The sequence below is a fragment of the Nicotiana sylvestris genome, chromosome 6 (genome assembly GCF_000393655.2).
Source record: "Nicotiana sylvestris chromosome 6, ASM39365v2, whole genome shotgun sequence".
NCBI classification, from domain to species: domain Eukaryota; kingdom Viridiplantae; phylum Streptophyta; class Magnoliopsida; order Solanales; family Solanaceae; genus Nicotiana; species Nicotiana sylvestris.
In genome coordinates this window covers 15,163,891-15,186,721 of record NC_091062.1, presented here as the reverse complement: position 1 = coordinate 15,186,721, position 22,831 = coordinate 15,163,891, and the positions used below count along the sequence as shown (strand labels likewise).

At 34.9% G+C, this 22,831-nt stretch overlaps 2 protein-coding genes and 1 pseudogene across 2 annotated transcripts; 1 reads left to right on the top strand and 2 right to left on the bottom strand.

Annotated features, from left to right (window-relative positions):
- Nucleotides 1-648: 648 nt before the first annotated feature.
- On the bottom strand, nt 649-1,182 carry LOC138870294 (uncharacterized). The gene has a single exon (XM_070148086.1). The coding sequence runs from the start codon at nt 1,180-1,182 to the stop codon at nt 649-651; it is 534 nt and encodes a 177-aa protein (XP_070004187.1).
- A 6,143-nt stretch (nt 1,183-7,325) lies between these two features.
- Nucleotides 7,326-13,682, top strand: LOC104226522 (gamma aminobutyrate transaminase 2-like; annotated as a pseudogene).
- Nucleotides 13,683-14,236: 554 nt separating this feature from the next.
- On the bottom strand, nt 14,237-18,478 carry LOC104226523 (beta-amyrin 11-oxidase-like). The gene is made up of 8 exons (XM_070147601.1): nt 18,252-18,478; nt 17,245-17,713; nt 16,046-16,318; nt 15,882-15,971; nt 15,171-15,249; nt 14,966-15,072; nt 14,427-14,548; nt 14,237-14,315 (listed from the first exon to the last, which is right to left on the bottom strand). Exons 1-8 carry the CDS (start codon nt 18,476-18,478, stop codon nt 14,237-14,239), a joined length of 1,446 nt encoding a protein of 481 aa, XP_070003702.1.
- Nucleotides 18,479-22,831: the final 4,353 nt, after the last annotated feature.

Below are 22,831 nucleotides of genomic sequence, written 5' to 3'. Positions count from 1 at the left end.
TCCTGCATATCACCATACAATGGGATCATCCAACTCCGCCGCCAATCTTTTGCCATCTTCTTCGTCCTGAAAATGACATTAAACAAACCACTAAGCCACTCCAAGCCTGCCTGACCCACTACCTTCCAAAATTCCACTAGGATCTCATCTGGCCCAGTAGCCTTACCCCTGCTCATCTTCCGCATCACCCCCTCCACCTCTACACTCTTAATACGCCTACAAAACCCAAAATCCATCTGACTCCCCTGAATTCTCCAACTTACCAAGCACAATGTTCCTATCCCCTTCCTCGTTCAAGAGCCTATGGAAGTCCTCCTTCCATCTACATTGATACGCGCCTCTTTCACTAGAACCTTACCATCTTCGCCCTTGATGCACCATACTTGGTCCAAGTCCCGAGCCTTCATCTCCCTAATCTTGGTTAACCTGAACAACTTCTTGTCGCCTTCTTTGCCCCCAAGATCCTCGTACAGTCGCTCAAAAGCTGCGGTCTTAGGCGTTGTGACTGCCAATTTTGCCTCTTTCATTGCGTTCTTGTAACACTCCCTACATGTCCTCTTCTCCTCCTCGTCCGTGCTCTCAACTAGCTTCAGATATGCTGCTTTCTAAATTTCCACTTTTGCTTGGGCCTCCTCATTCCACCGCCAGTCACCTTTGTGGCCTCCCGAATAACCTTTTGTTATCCCTAGCACCTTTGTGGCCTCCCGAATAACCTTTTGTTATTCCTAGCACCTCTCTAGCAACTTCCCTAATGCAGTTCACTATTGTGGTCCACATGCTACTTGCGTCCCCACTACTCCTCCAGACCCCTATGGCCAACAACTTCTCTCCCAACTCCTGAGCATTTACCTTAGTCAATGCTCCCCACTTAATCTTAAGTTGGTCGTAAACCACTCTCTTCTTCCTTTTTCTTCTAACCTCCAAGTCCATTACCAAGAGCCTACGTTGCGTCGACAGACACTCCTTCGGTATAACCTTGCAATCAGTGCAAAGGCCCCTATCACCCCTCCTAAGGAGAAGATAATCAATTTGAGTCCAAGCTACCTTACTCCGGAAGGTGACCAAGTGATCCTCCCTTTTATAGAAACACGAATTAGCTAGCACCAAGTCAAAAGCTTTAGAAAAATCCAACAGAGAAGTACCACCTTCGTTCCTAACTCCGAAACCAAACCCGCCATGCATATCGTCATAACCCGTAGCAATCACCCCAATATGGCCAGTAAAGTCACCCCCTATGACGAGCTTCTCAGTGTGTGGAATACCACGCACAACCTTGTCTAGAGAGTTCCTGCGAAGTAATAAAACCAAATGTTGGGCCACTAGCCAAACTTCTGAAATAAATGAGAAATGTGTTATTATAGACCTTTACTCTATTCATCTGCCACATAGTTCTAATATTTAGGCTGCTGCAAAGTTTATGAGATACATCAGAAATAGAATAATAGACTTTTACTGACGATAGTTCTAGTTTCTTAATGCAAGTGGTGAGGCTATTAGGGTGAATAATACAACAACAACAACAACAAACCCAGTGTAATCCTACAAGTCTGGGGGAGGGTAGTGTGTATGCAAGCCTTACCCTACCTTGAAGGTGGAGAGGCTATTTCCGATAGACCTTCGGCTCACGAGATATATTAGGGTGGGAAAGTGTTGGTTTATGTTTAGTCAACAATGGCATGTCAATTGGAAGAGTTGTCATGGACTTATAGATTGCAAGAATTAAAAAGGAGAAGGAGACGCTTGCATGTGCTTTTTTGCTATTTTCATTGACTTCAGGATATCGTGATACTGAGAATTCAATGATGTATAGCAAAGAGCCTATCAAGTTTGAGCAAGTGCGGCAAGCACTTAACTCTAGTGATGTGCGGAGGTACATTGAAGGAGATAGAAATGACCAGGCAAGTGGGCTCTTTGTGAGAGGCCGGACTAGTCAACAAGGAAAGAGCAAATCAAAGCACAGATCAAAGTCTTGTGTGAACAAGAAGAATACAGAGTGTTGGGGTTGTGGCAAGAAGGGGCACTTTGAACGAGATTGCCCAATGTCAAAGTCCTAGGAAAAGGCGAGTGCCTCTATAGTTGAACATGTACATGATTTTGATAATGATTATGTACTAACAACATCGTGTAATAATAATAGTAGTTATGAAAACAAATGGGTGTTAGACTCTGCTTGTACTCTGCATATGACGTTCCGAAAAGACTGGTTTTAGATGATACACCTACTGGTCCTTTTAATAACCCAACTGATGTACCACCCGACCCACCTGTAGAAACCCCTAGTTTTAATAGACAACCTCCTAAACGCCTAGAAACATCATTAGTTTGGAATTTTTTTACCCAAGTAAGAGAACAAAATAAGGCTAAGTGTAAAACATGTGGGAAATTACTGGCGCATAAATATACTGGAGACCGTAGCGGAAGGGGAATTTGACTAGGCACATAAAAACACACCCTAGAGATAAAGTTAGATATTTACAAATGAAAGCGCAGCTAGAGGGGACACGTGTAGATTGTGCGGATAGCCCTAGTACAGGTTCAAATCTAGTTCAACCAGGAATTAACACTGTGACCGGAGGTATTTTATATTACGATCCAAATAGAGATCGTGAAGAATTAGCAAAGATGGTTATTGTTATGTGCTTACGCTATTCTTTTCCTTCTAATCCAAATTGGGTGCATTATATTAGAAGAGTTTTTAATCCTACTTATAAAGGTTGGCATCGCGCAACAGTTAAGAGCGATATTTATAAATATAAACATGAATATGAACAATATTTGTGGTATTTATTTACTCATATAACTAATCGGATTTCTATTACTACTGATATTGGTAGAAGTGGTAATGATTGTGATTATCTAACTGTTACAAGTCATTGGATAGATGAGGAGTGGACAATGCAAAAATGCATTATTGCGTATAGAATAATTAATTCACGTCACACAGGTAAGTTTATAGCTAACACTGTTGCAGATATTTGTAGATATTTTTGCTTTAGAGATAAAATAATGGCAATTTCTATGGATAATGCTTCTAGTAACACTAGTGCTATAGGCATACTTACAACAACACTAAATCCTGCATTTAGGAATATATTCCATGTTAGATGTATTTGTCATATTTATCATTTAATTGTCGGTGATGGTATGCGAATTTTAAATTTAGAAATTGAAAAGGTTAGAATGGCTCTTAATTGGCTTTTTTATTCAAACCGTAGAAGTAGACTTAGAGATTATTTTAAAAAATGTGATGAATACGGCCTTAGAGAAAGAAAGGTTCCTAAAGCTTGCCCGACTAGATGGAATTGTATGTACGAAAGTTTAGTAGTTGCATATGAATATAGAAACCCAATTAATGCAACGTTTAATGCTCGGGTAGGTGGTGAGGATGATGATGAAATGCTTACTACTCAAGATTGGACGAATGTTAAAATTCTTATAGATTTTTTAGAACATTTTCAAATTGCTACAAATGCATTTTCTGGGCAATATTATCCTACTATTTCAAACTGTTTAGTTTATATTGCAGCACTATGTGATTTGTTTGTTGAATTTTCGGAGGGTGAGGAAATTTATCAACTTGCTATAAATGAAATGAAAGAAAAGTTTAAAAAATATTTTTTCCCTATCCCTCCTATTTATGGTGTTGCTGCAATGTTAAATCCTACAATGAAATTAGGAGGTCCTCATTTTTGGTACTCAAATATTTATAAGGCTTTAGATCTTTCAAATGAGGAATTTGCTACACTTGCAGATGCAAAAGCCTCAATTAAAATTAATGCTCAAACAATTTATAATGATTATCAACTTGCCTTAGAGCATGCTAGGCCAAATGTTCCAACCCCTACTTCGTCTAGTTCACAATCGTCTAAAAGAGCTGCGGGCTTAAAAGCACTTAAATCCTGGACGGAGTTCAGGGGTTCTCAAGCTGATAATTATGATGAAACTTCACATCTAAATGAGCTTCAAGTTTATTTGTCGCAGGGACTTGAAAAGGAGAATCCAGACGGCACTTTTGATCTTTTGGAATGGTGGAAGGCAAGGGAAAAATATTTTACGGTTCTTGCAAGGATGGCTCGGGATATTTTATCTATTCAAGCTTCAATTGTTGCATCAGAGAGCGCTTTCAGTCAAGCAAGACTTCAAATAGGTGATCATAGAGCGTCTATGAGGGAGAGCTTGGAAAAATCTGTACTGTTCAAAGATTAGATCCGCTTAGAAAGAAGAAACTTTGGAATTGCGGAATCACAACCGGCGATAGATGAAGTTTATGAAGAAATGATGGCGGAACTTGCGGAGGATGCTGCTTCGCCCGGAAGTGGTGATGAACAAGCTTCTTTTCCACCACCAACAACGCAACCTCCTCCGAACCTTGAAGGATTTATGAGATTTGTTAGAGATACAATGTAGATTATGGTGTAACTTGTACTTTGGCACATCTTCTTTTAGTTTTTTCCCTTTTAATGGTGGTATTAGTACCTTGTTGTGCTCATTCCATTGGGGGAGGAAGACTAAGAAAGATATGCCATTTTTGGTAATAAAAATTATAAGACATGCCCTTGAATATCTTTTTGCAATATTTTTTTGTCTTTAACTTGCAATTATTTATAAGCTATAATATATATACATAACATACAATATATACTACAAGAAAATATATAAGGGAATATATATACATAACATACAATATATACTACAAGAAAATATATAAGGGAATATATATACATAACATACAATATATACTACAAGAAAATATATAAGGTAATATATATACATAACATAACATACTATATATATATATATATATATATATATATATATATATATATACTACAAAACATTATAAGAAATTATATTTGGAAATATATATACATAACATACTATATATAGTATACTATACTAGTATACTATATATATATATATATATATATATATATATATATATATATATATATATATATATATATATATATATATACTATACTAGTATACTATATATACTACAAAACAAGATTTTTCAAAATTCAAAATGAGGGCTCCACCCCCAATGACCACCAACGGCCATATTGCACAAATAGCCATTTTTTTTCAATTTACAAAACTAACCTTCTCTAACACTATAAATACCCCGCTCCCTCTTCTTAATTTCAATACTCAATACTCATTTCTCAATCTAAATTTCTCTCAATCTCTCAATCTCCAATTTTCAAAACTTCAAGTCTCAATCTTAATTTTCAAGTTACATCATGCCTCGTTCGGAAAGAGTGCGCTTATTTGTTTCGCATTACTATGAAGTGCTTGAAGAAAATGAAGAAGGCCAAATATTAAAGTGCAAGAACTATGGAAGAGTCTTAAACTTTCGTTCAGGTTATACCACAGGCATTTTAAGGAGGCATATAACGTATTGTGTTGATGGTATTTATCCGCAAATTCGTCTTTAAGATTTTTCAACAATTTGTGTTATTTTAAAATTATTAGACGTATTTATGCTTCATGTTGTACTTTCTTATTAATTTATTATACATGGCAATTTAGTTTTACTATTGTTTTGTTATTTTACTTTTTCGTCAAGCACTTTAATAATTAGATTTCTACATATATACTACATATATATATATATTTTATATAGTCATGATATGGTTTACAAGAAATTGCCTTAAACAAAAAAAATTTAAAAAAAAAAGCCCGGAAATAAAAAAAGCCCGTTAGGCCCGCTAAGCCCACGATCCCGGCCCATTTAGCCCAGGACCATATGGGCTTAGGCCCGTCACGGGCTGGTTCCACCCGTTGAGCCCACGAAGCCCGGGACCGTGAGGCCCGGGACCGCCAGAGCCCAGGCCCGTTAAGCTCGGCCCGTTTGGCCCATTTAGGCCCGGGCCCGGCCCAGAATACAACATTATGTTGAACAATGGTTTGATTCTTCTTTTTTCTTACAACGGGGTTGCCCAGTAAGCTTAGAAGTTTTGGCCAGAGTTGTTCACACGCACGCTTGAAACGCAAACCAAGGTGGAGATTGAAAGTGTTGGTTTATGTTTAGTCAATAATGGCATGCCAATTGGAAGAGTTGGTGGAAAGAATTGGTGTGGATGCTAGGTGGAAGCTTCCTCCTTTGATATCACCCATGACATCAAGAGGGGTAGTTTGATGTCACCAATGACATCAAGAGGAGGTCTTTACCTCTATAAATAGATGCACTCCTTCATTTGTATAAACCATCCCAAAAATAATACAATACATTGTAGTGAGTAGAGAGTTAAGAGAGAAATTCTCTTAAGTGTAATTGGAAAATCTCCTCTTCCTTTGTTAATATTAAAAAGGCAACTATTCTCTGGTGGACGTAGGATTATTTTGCCGAACTACGTTAAATCTTGTGTTCTTTCTTTTACGTTTCCGCTAACAGGGTGAATAGTATTTCTCAAATAAAGAACACAAAGAGCTATGGTAATCACAGTTGCACATTGCTCAAATATTTCTTGTTCAATTTCCCAACAGGATCTGTATTGGCCAAATCTACCAGTAGAGCCCTTAGTTGACTCTCTTTGTTTATAGTGTAGATACCTTTAAATTTTGGTTTCTTCTTTGCAAACCATTCCAATCTACTTCTCCCTACTTCTAATCATCTCCATAAGCTTCCAAACTATGTTCCAAATATGTTGTTATAGCATGATATTATTGTTCTTATCTGTCGCCTTTGTTAGCACACTAAATGATGTACTTAATATTGGTTATGCACTATAATGACTTAGAAGGTTAAGAAATTTTTAGGATCGCTACATCTCCTACACTCTCTAGATATAGAAATTATTTCAAATGGAGTAGTGGAAAAACATGAGCAAAGAAAGTCGTTTTCCCCTTTTAATTCCATCGTCAGGAAATTAAATGAATTACTTTTCGGAATTTTTTGTATGGAAAATGTTTTAGTTCATACCAAACATACCCTTAATGTGTGTTAAAGCACACTTATGGAAATTACTTAAGATATCTCAAGTTCACCTGTAGAATTGATTATTATGTTGATTGTTGAAAGCTATCCTTTGATGATTCAAGTATAGAAAATTTATAACATGCAGCAAAATTAATTTAGAATTTAATTGGTTCTTGATAACCAAGAACCTTGGCGTAACTGGTAAATTTGCTGTCATATGACCAAGAAGTCACGAGTTCGAGCCGTGGAAACAGACTCTCGCAAAAATGCAGGGTAAGGTTGCGTACAATAGACTCTTGTGGTCCGTCCCTTCCCCGGACCCCGCACATAGCGGGAGCTTAGTGCACCGGGCTACCTTTTAATTGGTTCTTGATAACAATGGAACTTTAACGACTTACACATTATTGTAGGGGGAAATGAGCCTCGTCTTATTGAAGCTGCAAATAAACAGCTCAACACATTGCCATTTTACCATTCATTTTCAAATCGTACAACAAAACCTTCTTTGGTATGGCAAACTCTCACCTGAGCCAAATTTAGCTATTAAGTTTTACTTTATTAGATCACTGGCTGATTTTATTTTTCAAACATATGGGATCTTGCAAAGGAGCTCCTGAATATGTTTACTGCAAATAAAATGGCGAAAGTTTTTTTCACAAATAGCGGATCAGAATCCAATGACACTCAGGTTTTGCTTATTGCCGGCCTTCAGACATTTTTTAAAATTCTAGCTGCTGCTCATATTTCCTTTCCAAAAGCCTGCTAAAAATAGAAAGAATATCTGTATCTTTCTGCGAATTCTGAGAGGATAATTTAATATTTTTATGTTCATTTTTTTTCTTTTGTGTTTGCATGTTGACAATTGGCAGAGATGAATAAAGTACTTCATCTGTTCTACTTTATGTGATATTTTTTTCTTATTAGTCCGTTCAAGAAAGAATGACACATTTGTATGTTTGAAAATAATTTAACTTTACACTTTTTATTTTATTATTACTTTTAATAAGAAGTTTTTATAGCCACACAAATGCTATAACATGTTTAAGACTTTCAAAATACTTCATTTCTTATTTAAACTGTGTCGTGTCAACTTACGTTGTATAAATTGAAGCAAAGGGATTATTAGATTTTCATCAACTGTTTGTTCTCCATGATATATATGCTGCTACAGATGTTTCCGATTCTTTGTTTTTGTTTGTTTGTATGTGTGTGTGGGGGGGGGGGGGGGGCGGAATGGGCATCGATTCTTAACTCGAGGACAATCTGTGGAAAGATTTTCAAGGATATTAAATTACCTTTGATCCTTACATGTCAATCTGTAGGTGAAGCTGGTATGGTATTACAACGATGCACTTGGGAGGCCAGACAAAAAGAAATTTATTGCTCGAACAAAATTGCAATCTTATTCCTATACTCCTGCTCTTTTTTCTGTCTTTCTTTTTTCCTCTTGTTTATATTTTGTTGTTTTTCTTTTGCCTTACATGATATTTTTCATGCATTTCACCTTTAAACAGATACCATGGATCCACTTTCATTGCCGCCGGTCTCTCTGGGTAATATTCTTATCCATTCATGGTAATCACTTATTTACTCTGCTTCGTGAGGTGTTTGATTAAGCACAGAATTTAATGAAGAAAGAGTCTTAGTGTGTATATCAAAAGTATTCTTAGAATTTGTGGTCTTAAATTATATCATATCATGACATTTCTATAGCTATAAGAACATGTTATTAAGGTTAAAAGGAAAAAATTCAAAGTTGAAAAGTTTCCAAATACAAAGAAGTGTCATTTTTTTTTCAAACAGACTATATCTTAAAAGAAAAAGAAAAGAGGATCGTATAAAATAGAGCGGAGATAAAGTATTTGTTTTTCGTATTCTTTATACTAATATTTCCTTTTGCAGTCTTCCTGCACTACATCAGAAATTTGATTTGCCACCTCCATTTGTTCTGCACACTGACTGCCCTCATTATTGGTGTTATCATCTACCAGGTTTCTATTTGTCCTTTATTTCTTGTTGTACCCTGATCTTATATGGTGTAAAATGTAAATAACTATGTGCTAAAATGTTCGTACCAGGTGAGACGGAAGAGGAGTATTCGACCAGGTTGGCCATTAATTTGGAAAATCTAATACTCAAAGAGGGGCCTGAAACAGTATATTCCATCTACTTTTATCACTTTATCTTATTTTCTTTGCATCATATATCATATTTAGATGTGATGACTACTAACAAAGGAAGCAGCTAGACAAAAACTCTCTAGTAACTTTGTATACTTGGCAGTTCCTCTTTTATTTTTGGCATTGTTACGGTAGACAAGTTAGAAATTACTTTTGCCAGAAAAACGCCCGATATTACTAGGCTAGACAGGCTATGATGCATATTAATTAATATTATATACTACTTATTATCTTTTGCACCCGAAAAATATACTATATAAATGCCAAAATGGTGAACTTATGATGATTAATTTACTTGTTTCACCTAGGTAGCTGCTTTCATTGCCGAACCGTCATGGGGGCAGGAGGTGTCATTCCTCCTCCAGCAACCTATTTTGATAAGGTCAGTTTTATTCCTTCCAGTACTCTTATGTCTGCTCCTTTCATTTTAAAGAGGGGGGTAAATACTACTATGAATTTCTAGTTTTTTTGAGTCATTTGTATTTACGAGATATCTGAATACAGTGCCCAATAAAGGAACACGAATTGCGTTCTCTTACTTGATCCTTAAGAGAGTGTTTTTCTGAGCTTATTGACAAGCAAATGAGCATTTTTTGTTTATATACGTGTGTGATAAAGATCAAAAGTGCTTATAAATTAAGTGCTTATAAGTCAAAAGCAGCTAAATTGGTCAGCTCATAAGCACTTCACTATTTTGTCTCTAAATATCTTTTGTAATTTGTGAAAATATCCTTCTCAAAAGAATACCCCCCTATTTTCTTCTGTATTCTATTTCCGTTGTTCTTCCTTGTATTTTAAATCTTAGAGAAGGTATATGACAAGGTCCCTAGGGACGTTCTTTGGAGGTGAAATGTGTGTCGGTGGCTTACATTAGAGCGAGAGCTATGATTCGGGTTAGGACTGTGGGAGGTGACTTAGAGCCTTTCCGGTGGTTATGGGGTTACACCAAGGATCTGCCCTCAGCCCGTTCTTATTTTCTCTTGGCGATGGACACACTAACACACCATATCCAAGGAGAGGTGCCATGGTGTATGTTGTTCGCTGATGATATAGTTCTGATTGATGAGACACGAGGTGCCGTTAATGGGAGACTGGAGATATGGAGGCAGGCCCTGGAGTCTAAAGGTTTCAAGTTGAGTAAGACTAAGACAGAATATGTGGAATGTAAGTTCAGCAACATGACGGGAGAAGCGGATGTGGAAGTCAGGCTTGACTCATAGGTCATCCTCAAGAGAGAAAGTTTTAAGTACTTAGGGTCAATTATCCAGGGAGATGGGGAGATCGACGGGGATGTTACGCACCGTATTGGAGTAGGGTGGATGAAATGGAGGTTAGCGTGTGGAGTCCTGTGTGACAAGAAGGTGTCACCGAAACTCAAAAGTAAGTTCTATAGAGCGGTGGTTAGACCGGTCATGTTGTATAGAGCTGAGTGTTGGCCAGTCAAGAATTCACATATCCAGAAGATGAAAGTAACAGAAATGAGGATGTTGAAATGGATGTGTGGGCACACTAGGCTGGATAAGATTCGGAATGAAGATATTCGGGAGAGGGTGGGCGTGACTCCCGTGGATGACAAGATACGGAAAGCGCGGCTTAGATGGTTCGGACACGTGCGGAGGAGAAGCCTAGATGCACCGGTTAAGAGGTGTGAACGGTTGACTTTGGCAGGTACGAGAAGAGGTAGAGGGCGGCCTAAGAAGCATTGGGGCGAGTTGATCAGGCAGGACATGGTGCGGCTTCAGATTTTCGAGGACATGGCTCTTGATAGGAACATGTGGAGGTCGAGCATTAGGGTGGTAGGCTAAGGGGTAGTCGAGAGTTTCTCCCTCTTTGTACCGGGTAGTCTGATAGAGTTTTGTTTAGGTTTGTTAGCGATCTATGTTGTGCTCACATTGTTGTTTTGCATAGTTTTGTGTTATTGTCCTTTCACTTATTTGTTGTTGTTGAAATATTATACTGTACAAATAGGATAGAATTAAAGTCTTTTGGTTATATATAAGCTGTTGAATCCCCTCGACATAAGAGAAAATTCTAGTGAAATGAAAAGAGGGTTAAATAATTGCTACTTTTGAATCGCGTATAAATTTCTGACTCCGCCACTGATAATCTTTTACAGTTAAACTGAATATGTCTCTGTTTAAATGCTCTTTCAGGCACTTTCTTCTGGATATGTGCCAATTGGTGCTGTCCTTATAAGCCCTGAAATTTCTGATGTCATATATTCTCAAAGCAATAAAATTGGTGAGCATAGATAATATCAGTTTGATAAGATATAAAATCCTCTACCTTTTGTTACCAAATTGTTCATAACCTTTTTTTTTTTCCTTTTGCAAATTAGGTGCTTTTATCCATGGATTTACTTATTCAGGCCACCCTCTCGCCTGTGCGGTTGCCTTGGAAGCACTGAAGATTTACAAGTATGCAACCTTTTTTCTGACAGAAAATATGTTTTTTTTTGTTCGAAAATAAAATTTCTCCATCTAATTTAGTAATTACTGATTGTTGTTGGTGATATGACTGAGTGGCCCTTATGCACTAAAATAAATGGGCATTTGGCTCGATAATCAACAATTAAGTTAAGTATGCACTATCAGTGTAAAGATTTATTTAGGTAAATTTTAGCATGTGATAGCAAGTTAGCTACCGTTTTTACTATATTACCAATCATAGCTTATCAAGATATTTACCTATAATTACTTTATAAATGATCTGAATTTGTACATTTTTTTATGCCTGTCTTTCTTTCTTCTTCTTCTTCTTCTTACATTCTCTCTACCTTCACTGGGTAGGGGTAAGATCTGCGTACACATTATCCTCCTCATACCCCACATGTGAGAATATACTGGGTATGTTATTGTTGTACTTGTTGCTAAAACACTGTATAAATTCAAAATTATTTTTCAGGGAAAGAAATATTGTTGAGCTAGTGAACAAAATATCACCAAAGTTCCAAGAAGGTTTGAAAGCATTTTCTGACAGTCCCATAATTGGGGAGGTAATAGTAATTATCATGGTAGAAGTAGCTAATTAAAACGTCTTAATTACCTATTAATTGTTTATTTTATTCAAATATATATTTTTTTCAGACAAGGGGAACTGGTTTGGTTCTTTCTACAGAGTTTGTAGATAACAAATCTCCTGATGATCCCTTTCCTCCTGAATGGGGTATGTTTTTTAATCTTTATCTTATCTGAGGTTAAGTTAAATTCTAAGATCAATTTGACAAATTGTTCATTATTTGCTCAGGTGTTGGTACATATTTTGGAGCACAATGTCAGAAGTTCGGGGTGTTGGTAAGTTATATTGGCAATTACATAAATATGGCTCCTCCATTTACTCTGACTCTTGAAGAACTTGATGAGGTATGTTCCTGAGAAATGTTTGGCACTATCACTTTACATTTGTTAGAGTTATTTAAAGATGTTTTTTTGACAGACAAATTAGGAACTTTTGTAAGAACAACTACATATCGTACTAGATTACATCTAGACTAAATGTTCAAGGTCACATTGTACTATATCCCATTCTGTATTTTGTTATGATGCATATCAGTCGTAAGGAATGAGAGCCTTGGAGCAATGGTTAAGTTGTCTCCGTGTGACCTATAGGTTACGGTTTCGAGCCGTGAAATAGTTGTTGATGTTTGCATCAGGGCAGGCTACCTACATCATACCCTCTTGGGGTGGGGCCCTTCCCTGGACCCTGCGTGAATGTAAGATGCTTTGTGCACCGGATTGCCCTTTTTTATCACATTTATATGCATTATAAATCAATAAGGTTTTTCATGGTGATTCTTCATGGAGACTCCTTTAATCGTCACAAAAGTAAGGATTTTGGTGGCGAATAATAGGAGTTGCCATGAATAAGTTTTATCAATTGGAATACTCTCAACAGTCTTCTTTTTCAAATTATGCGCGAATTTTAATTAATTGCTACTAAAGGTCTCATTTGTTGTAGTGTATTGAGTGTTGCTTTCCTTAGACTTTAAGTTGCTATTGCTGGAGATTCTTGATTTTGATTATTCAACTATTGAAGCTTGTATCGGGGTAGGCTACCTACAGCAACCCTTCTCCTAACCCTACGTTAACTGCCTTGTTATTTCTCTCAGATTATGAACTGTTTCGTGCAAAACTGAAAAAAGATTAAAACCGTTCTCGTTTTTGCAGTTGATAAGCGTATATGGGAAAGCACCGAAGGAAACTGAAAAGAGTGGAAGAACTCAAGGCCCAAAGGAAGGAAAAGCTGATGGCAAATGCTTGAAGACAAAAAATAAAAATAACAGAGGAATAAATTTCAAGTCCAATTAATCAAACTCTGTTAGATATTGCTATGTGTAGATTCTGAATTAATAAATGTATCCCAAGACTAGCTAGGCTTAACTGAGCCGAGGGTCTTTTGGAAACAGCCTGTCTATTTGCCCACCTATGGGCAGGGGCGGATTTATGCTTATCGAAGCGGTGTCACGCGACACCGCTTCGTCGAAAATGTTTATTAAATATATGTATTAATATTGTACGAAAACTATTAAACAGAAAAAAATGACACCACTTGACATAAATTGTATGTTGGTGTGTTGGTAATGTGTTTGATTTTTCTATAAGAGGTTAAAGGTTCAAACCCCAACTAAGACATTTTTATTTTGTAAATATTTGCTTAAGACTCAATAAAATCAATAGATTAAGACTATTTCTTGTCTAAAAATATGACAATCAAAGTTATATTTCAGTTTTTTTTTATAAATTTTGACACCGCTTACAAAAATTCCTGCGTACGCCCCTGCCTGTGGGAATATATTGGATATGTTATTATTATCTCAATACTAGTTGGGATCTGCTATATGAATCCTCTGTGCTTATTTAGATTAGTTTCTCTAGTTGTCAATCTATATAAACTACTATTCTTTATCTCTGTATTTAAGTCAAAAGGTTCATATTTTCAAGTTGCTCTCTACTTTCTTCAAAATTTCAAGCATTTTAAGACATACTCATGAAATTTAAATCATGCACCACTTGAGTTATAGATTGAAATTGGAATATCACTAGGCTGCGACTTTAATATATCGATAAAATTATTTTCTGATAAACTTATTGTTTTCGAGATAATTACAATATGAAAAACTAATGCAACTATTTCACTAGGCTGAGATCTTCTTGAATCTCACAAGGCAATTTTCAGGAGGATCAGTTTTGATATCTGGATTAAGCTGCTCAAGCCTGCATCATAACAATTAAATTGAAATATGATCTAATCAGTAATTGATATTTTCTTTTTGTTTCATATAATAATTAGTGAATTTCAGATGATTAGTAAAGAGTTACTAATACCTGTAGTAAAGAAGAAAATAATGAAGAATTACTGAAATCTGAAGCCTGGCCAAATTGGATCCTGGGCACATTCTAGGGCCTATTGAAAAAGGAAGAAAGCAGCCTGGCTTGGTTTCAAGATCCTGCAAATTAATTTTTTTTAATCACTAATTAATGTGCAATAGTTACATGGATATTCGCTCAGTGAAAACCGCTTGTGATGTGCTAGTTAGGTGCACGTCATGGATTTCAAGCTTTGGTCTAATGGTAAGACCGCAGCTTGTGATATGCGAGTTAAGTACACGTCATGGATTCAAAGCTTTGGTCTAGTGGTAAGACCGCAACTTGTGAGTTGTGATGTGCGAGTTAGGTATACGTCATTGATTCAAACTCTGCTGGAAACAAAAATCTAGTATTTAAGTGGAGAAGAGTAGAGCTACCGAGGATACACCCATTATCTACCGAGTTTCGAACCGTGCACTACTAGCCCCTCGAGAATTTCTCGGTTATTAAAAAAAAGTGAAAGAAATTTCATGAATACACAAGGGCATGTCACTTGCATCCCATCTTGAAGGATTAAATTCCTCAGGTTTGGCATAAATATCAGGATCCATACGAATACTCCATAACAATGCAAAAAATTTCCACCCCTTAGGTATAGTGTACCCTGCAAATACAGTAGATAAAGAAATGATTCATTGGATTTAAGTATGAAATTATATAAAAAGGATAAATATTTAGAAGAAGTCAAGGCTGAACACTAACCATTTATGTTATAAGGAGTATTTGTGTCTTTAAGGAATATTGTCTTGCTGCTAGCAATACGGAGTGTTTCATTAATTACCTTTCCATAATTGAAAAAGATAAAGCACAAAATAGAATGCATGTTAGTCCAAATGAAATAGTGAGCTTGAAAACAAAATAGTACTTTGGCATCTTTTTCTAAATTTAGAAACCATTTTGTTAAACTTTCCAATTTATCTCTAGTGACAAGATTTTATAGCAATATAAATATTATGACGTAGGGTCTATCAAAAACAACCACTCTACCTCCACAAAGGTAAAGTAAGGTCTGCGTACACTATATTCTTTCCAAACCTCACTTGTGCGATTTTTATTAGGTTTGTTGTTATTATCATTATTACAAATGTTATGACATATTTAAGACGACAACAAGTTTCAAAAGTCTTTTTTTTCTTTCTCAAATTATGTATCATATCACACTAAAGGAAGCCCGGGCACTAAGCTCTCGTTATGCGCGGGTCCAGGAAAAAGCCGGACCACAATGGTCTATTGTGCGCAGTCTTACCTTGCATTTCTGTAAGAGGTTGTTTCCATAACTCAAACCCGTTACCTCTTGGTCACATAGTAGCAACTCTACCAGTTACGTCAAGATTCTCCTTCAAACAGAGGGAGTAATTATTTTACATAGTGAATTGTGTGCTCCAATCCTAGTAAAGAAGACTAATATCTTACCTTACTAAGATACTTCATTTGTCTAATCTCGTCAAAATTAAGGCCAGCATTTGAAGACGGTCTTCTCTGGATTATATCCTCTTGTTCCTCCTATAAATAAATACAAAAATTTAAACTTCGTACTCAATCAAACACCGTCTAATAAAAGTTATGATCATACTTACTTTTGCTTTATGTAAGAAGTCAGGATGTTTTTCCAAATGCATAATTGCCTTTGTTGCCATTAGAGCAACAGGTTCATAACCACCAAATGAAGCAAAAATTAGCATGTTAATGATCTTCTCATCGCTTAATCCTTTTCCTTCATTATCATCGTCATCTTGAGTGTCTAACATCATATCAATTATGTTGGACTTTAGCATTGCTTTATCCTTTGCAATCATGGCTTTTCTTTCTTCTAATATTTGTTGAAATATCTTAACTAGTTCTCTTCGAGCCTGAAATGATAAAATTAGGATTAGCAGAGGATTGAAATCTAAAATTTTACTTCTAGATTTTTTATGTGTAAAAATAAAGATCTTTTGAGAAATTTGACGTAAAACTAAAAGAAAATTTTTAATGGGCCATGGAATCATTTGATCCTAAGACGAGATAGTCACACAATTTTACATGAAATATAGGGATGTATAAACCGAATCAGAAAATCACACCAAACTAAAAAGTCAAACCAAACCTATAAAAAAATCTGATTAGATTTGGTTTGATTTGATTTTGTATTGAGTAAAACAACCCGAACCAAACCGATATATATTTATATAATTTTTATATATACTTTTAAGACTTTTCATAGAATTTTCTTTAAGAAATGTCTAAAAATATTTGTGATTCTCTTATGGGATGTAATATCTAGTTAAATATAAAGTGCTCTATTTGTATTAACTTTAAATGGGTTGTATGATCACTTTCTTATCAAGTGTTAGTGAAATACGTAAATCTCTTTGTTCTTCCATATTCATAAGTCAATATCTATTAAATTCGTATATCTTTTTACGAATTTGAAGTAATATTTCGATAATTTAAAATTAAATAGAACATATCATTATATAGGTATCATATTAATTTTTATCTTTAATTATTAAATTCATTAACTTTGAAAGTATACATCAACGGAAAATTATTGTCAGCACGACTAAAAAAATAACTATCATATGTTACTATGAAAATTCTCCCATAAGAATATGTTATAAATCATATGTTTATTAATTTTTTTTAAATTTTTATTAAACATATATTTACATATTAAAAATTTAACAAAGTAAGATCGAAATAATATTAATGTAACAAAAATTGTCCGAAAAAACCCCGAAAAATCCGACAAAGACCCGAAAAAACCCGAAAAATGGCAGAATTCAACATATCTTACCTTGATTGCCTTATTGTAAGCAAATCCAGGGATATTAATGGGCAAGCTGTGAGCACCACTCATTAGCAAATTATTCTCCTTGAACACAGCATCAAACAATTCTTTAGCAACCTCACCACCTATAAGAATTCTCATAAAAACCTCAAATGTAGGTTTTCTCATCTCAGTGAGGAACTCAAAAGATTCCTCCGTAGCAGCGTATTTGTCGAATGTAGTTCTCACAACATCGTTTATACAATCAAAATAGTCGGATAATAATCCGTGACTCTTTATCGGAGCTATTGATCGACGAATTCGCTTGTCTTCTTCGATTGAATTTGTTATTCCAGCTAGCTTTGATATATATTCAGGCATACCTCTGTCAATATTTTCTTCATCCATCAGGATTTTCCTAATTGTTTCTGGCTTTGTAATGATAATGCTTGGCTTTCCAAATATGTGTGCCTTGTACATCCCTCCTGGCCCAAACCTATTCTTTTTTCAAAAATAGATTAAAAATTAAGGCAATTTAACAACCAAATTTAAAACAACAGAAAAACAAAACATCATGAATTGATCAGAGTGTGTTAGGTACAAGTTAACATTTTCTGGAATTTTTTTTTTTTGAAAAATAAGTCATTTTCTGGTAACCAACAAAAAATAATCCAGTAAAATTTCACAAATGAGATGTGGGGAGGGTAGTGTGTACGTAGAGTCGTCATAGACCTTACCCCTACTTGAAAAGGTAGAGAGGTTGTTTCCGATAGATCCCTCGGTTTAAGATATTTTCAAGTAACCAAACATCAAAATGCAATTTTTCTTGAAAAATATTTTCAACTAAAAGAGGAAAAAACGACTTTTTCGCTTATTGTTTTCTCCATTAATCCCTTTGAAATATTTTTTAAATATCATAGAGTTTTGGATGGTGACCGAATTTATTCTGGAAAAAAGCTATTTCTTCATACCAGACACACCCTCGATATCGAATAATTAAGTACAAGAATGACTATGAGAAATTTAATTATTACCTAGTAGAAAAGTAGGATAGAAATGAGCCATGATCGCCAGCAAAACTGAAGAAAAAAAAAGTATTTCCAATAAATGGCCAGCCCATTTCACCTGGAGGTATGATATATTTCTTCGAACTAAATTTTATTGAATAATACCATCCATTTGCTCTCTTTAGTAAACTATAAAGAGTTAGAATCCCTACTGCCAAAATTGTATAGAAGAAAGCTAAATTGTAGTACTCCATTTTTAGCTTTTTAGTTAACTAATTGGAAAACTTTGTGACACTGATTGAGTGAATTGGTTTTATAGTAGCATGTTTGGCCGTACTTCTAAAATTAAACTTAAAAGTACGAGAAGCAGTCAGTATATAATTAATCAATTAGAAAAGTACTTTCGAGTAGCAATTATTATTTGACTAAATATCTTAACTTTGAAAAAAAATACTTCTGAAAAAAATACTTTGCCAAAAAAGAAACACGGCCAAACATGTTATTAATATATGCTTGACTTGTCTCCTCGTAGGACGAACTAGCAATGGCGGAGCCACATGCACTCAGAAGTGTCAACCGATCGACACCCCTTAGTCGAAAAATTATACTGTCTAGTTAGATAATTTTTAAAAATATGTATGTATATATATATATACTATGTATTGGCACCCCTTAATTTCTTGGTGAGTTTAATTTTTATATTTTGACCCCTCTTAATAAAAATTTTGACTCCGCCATTGCGAACTAACTACTAGTAGCTAACAAAAGAGTGTACACAAGTATGAATTATTTTTTGTTTTGGCATTAATACATCAATATGATCTGAACTTGGCTCTATTTATTTACTCGGTTGTCTTAATTACACCTTGGACTTGACAATTCGGTATTCCTCCCGTTTTGTTTAACTCCCTCCGTTTCAGTTTATGTGTACCTATTTTCTTTTTGGTTCGTTCCAAAAAGAATGACCCCTTTGTAAATTTGGAAACAATTTAGCATAAACTTACACTTCTGCCCTTAATGAGAAGCTTTTATAACCATACAAATATTCTGGCCCCTTTTTAACTTATTTAGGACCACAAATTAAAAAAGTCTTTATTTATTTTTTAAACTCTATACCCAGTCAAACATGTTCCAATAAATTAGAACGGAGGGAGTAGTTGTTATATGTTTTTCTTTTCGAAAGTTAATTTGATTAATTTTTAAAGGTAAATTGAATTAATTTAATTTAATATTTTAAAAATTGAATTAGATATTAAATATTTATACGAAAAGTACTATACGTTATAATTCTTCTTATATTTATATAATAACAAATACATTTCAAAATATTGGTCAAATTTACATAATTTAAATCTTGAACAAATATATTTGAGAGTAAGGACGAGGTCAGTACCTTTGACCCTTAAACGATGTCATTTAAAGAATCAGGCACACGAGTTTTAATGCACCTAGCTTCTTCCATCCTCTTTTGACAATGACATAAATATTAATCTATTCGTGTGATATATTTTGTTTCTTAAGATTCAAATTATATTAATTATAATTAGTATTTAATAATTTTTTTTATATTGATATGAAAAGAATCACAATTTATTATACTTTGTATATAATTTTAGAATATCTAAACTTCAATTTAACTTCGAAAATTAATCAAATCAACTCTCGGGAACCACAAAATATTACATAAATTGAGGAGGGATTAATAAATGACAAGCTATAATAAACAAAAGCGTAATTGAGCGCGGAATATAATGCATGGCTTGCTTGGTGTTGCATGCAAAGAGGAAACTTGGCTTCTAAAAACTGATCATATATGGTACGTGTAATAAACTTGCATGCATGCAACCACTAGTCAAAACTGCAACTACCTAAATATTATTATTATTATTATTATTATTATTATTATTATTATTATTATTATTATTATTATTATTATTATTATTTTGGAGCGCCAGAAAAATTCGCAGCCGCTATAGTTTCTGGCACAGCCTCTATCGTTCAGTTGAGCACTTTGTGCGCACTGGATAAACTTCCCACTGTGTAATAGCCTGCAAATCACACAAGGGATGTAAATCGCAATAGACAAGCCATATGCGACAGGCTCAGACCCGGAAGAAATTGACGGTGGATTGATCATAGGTCATCGATATGGATACTAAATATTATTATAACATATAAATTAGAGACGGAACCCAAATATAAATGATAACAACTTTCTACGGTTACAATTTTTGCGAAGAGACAAGAGAGGAGTAAAGCTTTGTCATCTTTCATTTTCTAAACGGTCTTCTCCATTTAATTAATTTGGTAAGATCAGTTTTGAAAATTATCTCATTATATAAATAGGGTAAATTTCTACCGTTACAATTTCAGGAAAAAGACAAGAGAGGGATAAAGTTTTGTCAACTTTCATTTCCTAAGCCTCTTCATCATTTAATTAAGTAAATTTGTAGCCATTTGCCCATGAGCTTCCCTCAAACTTTTCTTTGAATTCATGAATATTTGCATGGCGATTATTAATTTCACGAGATTTTTTCGTTTATTCCAAGTTACTCTTTGCATACAGTAATAACCGATTTATGAAACATTATTAATTTTTACATTATTAAATCATTCAAAAGCCAATAACAAGTAATCATCTATATTAGCTTAAATTGGACATAATTGCATGAATAGTCACCCAACATTCATGATATTTTATCAAAGTCAATACAACAACATATCCAGTATTATCTCACACCGTGAGGTCCGGGGAAGAATAGTGTGTAACCTTACCCCTACCTTATGAGGATACAGAGATTGTTTCCATGAATAGACCCTCGGCGTCATTAAACTATTTTAAGTCACTAAATTATTTTTGTATTAAAATTTTACTTAACTTTTCTTAAGTATATCACATAAAGTTATTATAGTTACACACATAAAGGTGAGACAACCACTAGTAACTTCTTAATAGGTAGGCAAAGTTGAGTAACTTTTCTATTGAAAAAAAAGTGTGATAACTTTCTGTACTATTAAGAAGTTGGGTGACTTTTTACTACAACAAATAGTACTTTAGTAACTTTGATGCAACAAAGAAATTTAAACTAATGACCATATATCCGTAGTAATTGACCCCTTATACTAGAGGTAATAAATTGTTTCTTGTTTTCTAAGACATATTGTGTTGAAATAATTAAATTTATAACAACAACAATATACTAAGTATATTTCCACAAGTGGGATCTAAGGAAGATAGAATATATATACGAGACCTTGCTCCTACCTTGTGCAGGTAGAGAGGTTGTTTCCGATAGACTCTCGACTCATACAAGCATATTACAACAATAAAAAAAATGAAATATAGTACCGAAATAGTCATGGAAAAGAAGCAACAACAACAACGAGATAGTAAAAAACCGTAGCAGAAGCAACCTGTATAAAAGAGAATTACACTCTACTACCTACTAACATTCTATCATAATCTTCGATCTCCACAACCTCCTATCAAAATTATTAAACAATATTTTTTTATAATGGAAGAGTAGTTTAACAATTAGCTGCCGAACCTTGAATGTGGATTGTGATATCAATGGGAGTATAATTTATATACACTAGCTATAAGTCACTCATAAGATTCAATAAATGTGATGACCCAAAAGGTCATCTCTTGTTTTAGAATTCGAATTCGGGTTTCGAGGCCTTGAAAACCTCATTTTTCTTCTCTTCGATTTGTGAGCGCAGTCCAAGCGCATTTCCGAAAACCTTTGTGTGAAATTTAAGAAAAATATTTAAATTTGCCTTTAAAATTGATTAAAGTTTCAGTTAATATTTTTGGCAAACGGACCCGGACCCGTAATTTGACGGTCCCATAGGGTCCGTCGTAAAATATGAGACCTGGGCGTCTGCCCGAAATCAAATTACGAGATCCTATCCCGAGAAATGAATTTTTGAAAAAAGTTTATTTGTTGGAAAATATAAGGATTTTTAGAAATGGAATAGTATGTGATCTCATTGGTATCGGGCCTGTATTTTGATTTCGGAGTCCGCTACAAGTTTGATATGGTATTAAGTCGTATCTGTAAAATTTATTGAGAATCGAAAGTGATTTGATGTAAATCGGACCCTTGGTTGAGAAAATAGAAATTTTGAACTATCTTGAGAATTTCATGAGTTTTGGTGCTAAATTCGTTGTTTAAGATGTTATTTTGGCAATTTGATCACACGAGCAAGTTCGTATGATATTTTAAGACTTGTGTGCATATTTGGCTTAAAGCCCCGAAGGCTCGGGTGAGTTTTGGATAGGCTAAGGAGTGATTTTGAACTTAGAGAATTTGCTGGTATGCTTCAGCAGAGTTGCAGGCCTCTGATCTCGCAATTGCGAGATCAGGCTTCACATTTGCGAGCTTCACAGGCTTGGCAATTGCGAGGCTTCCATCGAAAATGCGAAGGAAGCTGGGCCTGGGCATGTTCGCAACTGCGAACTTTTATTCGCATTTGCGAAGGAAATAGGGCAGGGGGAACTTCGCATTTGCGACCAAAAGGTCGCATTTGCGATAGCAGCAGAAATGCGGAAGGTTCACAATTGTGATGCCTTTCTCGCATTTGCGAACTTCGCAAATGCGAAG

Excerpts from the sequence above, each read along its gene's own strand:
- LOC138870294 (XM_070148086.1), bottom strand. The coding sequence starts at position 1,182 with ATGCATGGCGGGTTTGGTTTCGGAGTTAGGAACGAAGGTGGTACTTCT.
- LOC104226523 (XM_070147601.1), bottom strand. The coding sequence starts at position 18,478 with ATGGAGTACTACAATTTAGCTTTCTTCTATACAATTTTGGCAGTAGGG. Across the intron at positions 16,319-17,244 it reads CTTACAATAAGGCAATCAAG|GCTCGAAGAGAACTAGTTAA; the intron begins GTAAGATATGTT and ends TTATCATTTCAG. Across the intron at positions 15,972-16,045 it reads ACTTCTTACATAAAGCAAAA|GAGGAACAAGAGGATATAAT; the intron begins GTAAGTATGATC and ends ATTTATTTATAG.